This window comes from Geospiza fortis, unplaced genomic scaffold (genome assembly GCF_000277835.1).
Source record: "Geospiza fortis unplaced genomic scaffold, GeoFor_1.0 scaffold381, whole genome shotgun sequence".
NCBI lineage: Eukaryota > Metazoa > Chordata > Aves > Passeriformes > Thraupidae > Geospiza > Geospiza fortis.
In genome coordinates this window covers 2639862-2641689 of record NW_005054348.1, presented here as the reverse complement: position 1 = coordinate 2641689, position 1828 = coordinate 2639862, and the positions used below count along the sequence as shown (strand labels likewise).

Here is a 1828-nt window from a genome sequence, read left to right as displayed (position 1 = left end):
TCGCGCTGCTGGTGCTGGGCTACCTGCTCTCCCTGGTGTTCGGCGCCGTGGTCTTCTCCTCGGTGGAGCTGCCCTACGAAGACCTGCTGCGCCAGGAGCTGGGCAAGCTGAAGCAGCGCTTCTTGGAGGAGCACGGCTGCCTCTCGGAGCAGCAGCTGGAGCAGTTCCTGGTGCGGGTGCTGGAGGCCAGCAACTACGGCGTCTCGGTGCTCAGCAACGCCTCGGGAAACTGGAACTGGGACTTCACCTCCTCCCTCTTCTTCGCCAGCACCGTCCTCTCCACCACGGGTAAGGCAAATGCGCTTTGCCCGCTGCCGGAGGCCTTCCGGGGAGGCCCGGACCCCCGAGGGCCCCGCGGCGGCGGCGGGGCCGGTGTGGGGCAGCCGGGACCGGGGCACGGAGCGACCGCCGACCCCGCGGCCCTGGGCGTGAGGGGGGCTCAGGAGGGAGGCCACTTCCCAAACTCTCCCGTGCCACTGGCGTGTTTTGTTAGGGTGCATCGCCCATCACTGACCCCCCGTGACTTCGGCGCCAAGAGCCAGGCTGCCGATTCCCCCACCTTGAAATCGTTGGCAGTCTCTAAAATCCGGCGAGATGCCCGGCTCTTTCTTTGAACTTTTAAAAGCTTCTAGAGGTGACTCCTTTGCGTTCTCCTTTGGTGTTTTTTTTTTTTTTTCCTGGCTGATTCTTTCCCGGGGGAGGGGGGATACACACTCACGGATGGACGGGGATGGACTGCTAACCCGGTTATAATGAAGTTAAATTTCATTTTCATGTTTTACTGTCAATTTCCATTTAATATTTGCATATAAGTGACTGAAAGATAATGCTTCTTTTCTTCCAGATAGCAGTTTGCATTGGTGTTTTGAAAAACTCGAGGAAACGTTCCTCTGACCATAGTTTTTACAAGCACTTATTTTTACAGTAGTTACATTTCACATACCATCACAGTGCACAGCTAAAGTGTACAGTTCTAAAGGATGAGTGCAGGCATTTGTGCGGGGAAGCTGGGTTCTGGCGATTTGAATGCAGGTCACTAACACTAATAATAAGGGCTTGTCAAATAAGAAAAGCTTTAAAAAAATCACCCCAAAATTTGTCCAACCAGAGAGGGTTTTGTGTCTTCGCAGTACATTGATACTGCTATAAAAGATGCACTGTTTCTTTATTTTTTTTTTCCTCCTTGCCCCCAAGTTAGCCCTCCTTCTATTATGGGAAATTTAATCAGCTGATACTAATAATGACATTTAATAATTTGCTTACCTGTTCATATGTTAGTGCTTCCTGACTGATCTCAAACAGGCAGCGTTTGTCCTATAAATAGTTGCCATTGAGCATACAGATTAGGGTTATAAGGAAGTTGTGTTTTTAAAAAGTCAGACAGGGTTATGGGTGTCCCCCCAACACCTCCCCTCCCCACTTCTTAATTATTAGAGTTTGTAAGAAGAGAGAAAGTTACACACTTAAAGCAGCTAAATGCTTTCAGTGAAAGTTTCCAAGCATTAATCCACATGTAGGAATACTGCTGGTGAAAAAAGCATAGAACTGTGATAGTACTTCAGCACCCAGTTTTTTTCTTTCTTTTTCTTTCAGTAAAGCTATAAAGCACTTAAAACTTAAGGAGCTGAATTGACCTGCTTTTTTTCATTTCTAATCAGTTGTACTGTTAGGTACTATAAAATGTAAATTATTTTGTCCAAAAGCTATTTTTATATTCAAATTAGTTTTTCTGTAGTGTAGTATCTCACATTAAAATAATAAAAAAAAGGAATTAAAAAAGATCCTACTTTTTTTTAAAATGACTCAGTCAAAAAATGTTCACTGTTGG

General features: G+C 46.3%; 1 protein-coding gene across 1 annotated transcript in view; it reads left to right on the top strand.

The window, feature by feature from the left end:
- The window catches only part of KCNK1 (potassium two pore domain channel subfamily K member 1), a 32499-nt gene that overhangs the window by 2462 nt on the left and 28209 nt on the right, over positions 1-1828 (top strand). The window contains exon 3 of the mRNA XM_005423233.3: positions 3-288. Coding sequence (XP_005423290.2) covers positions 3-288 — 286 coding nt within the window. The remainder of the gene's footprint in view (positions 1-2; positions 289-1828) is intronic.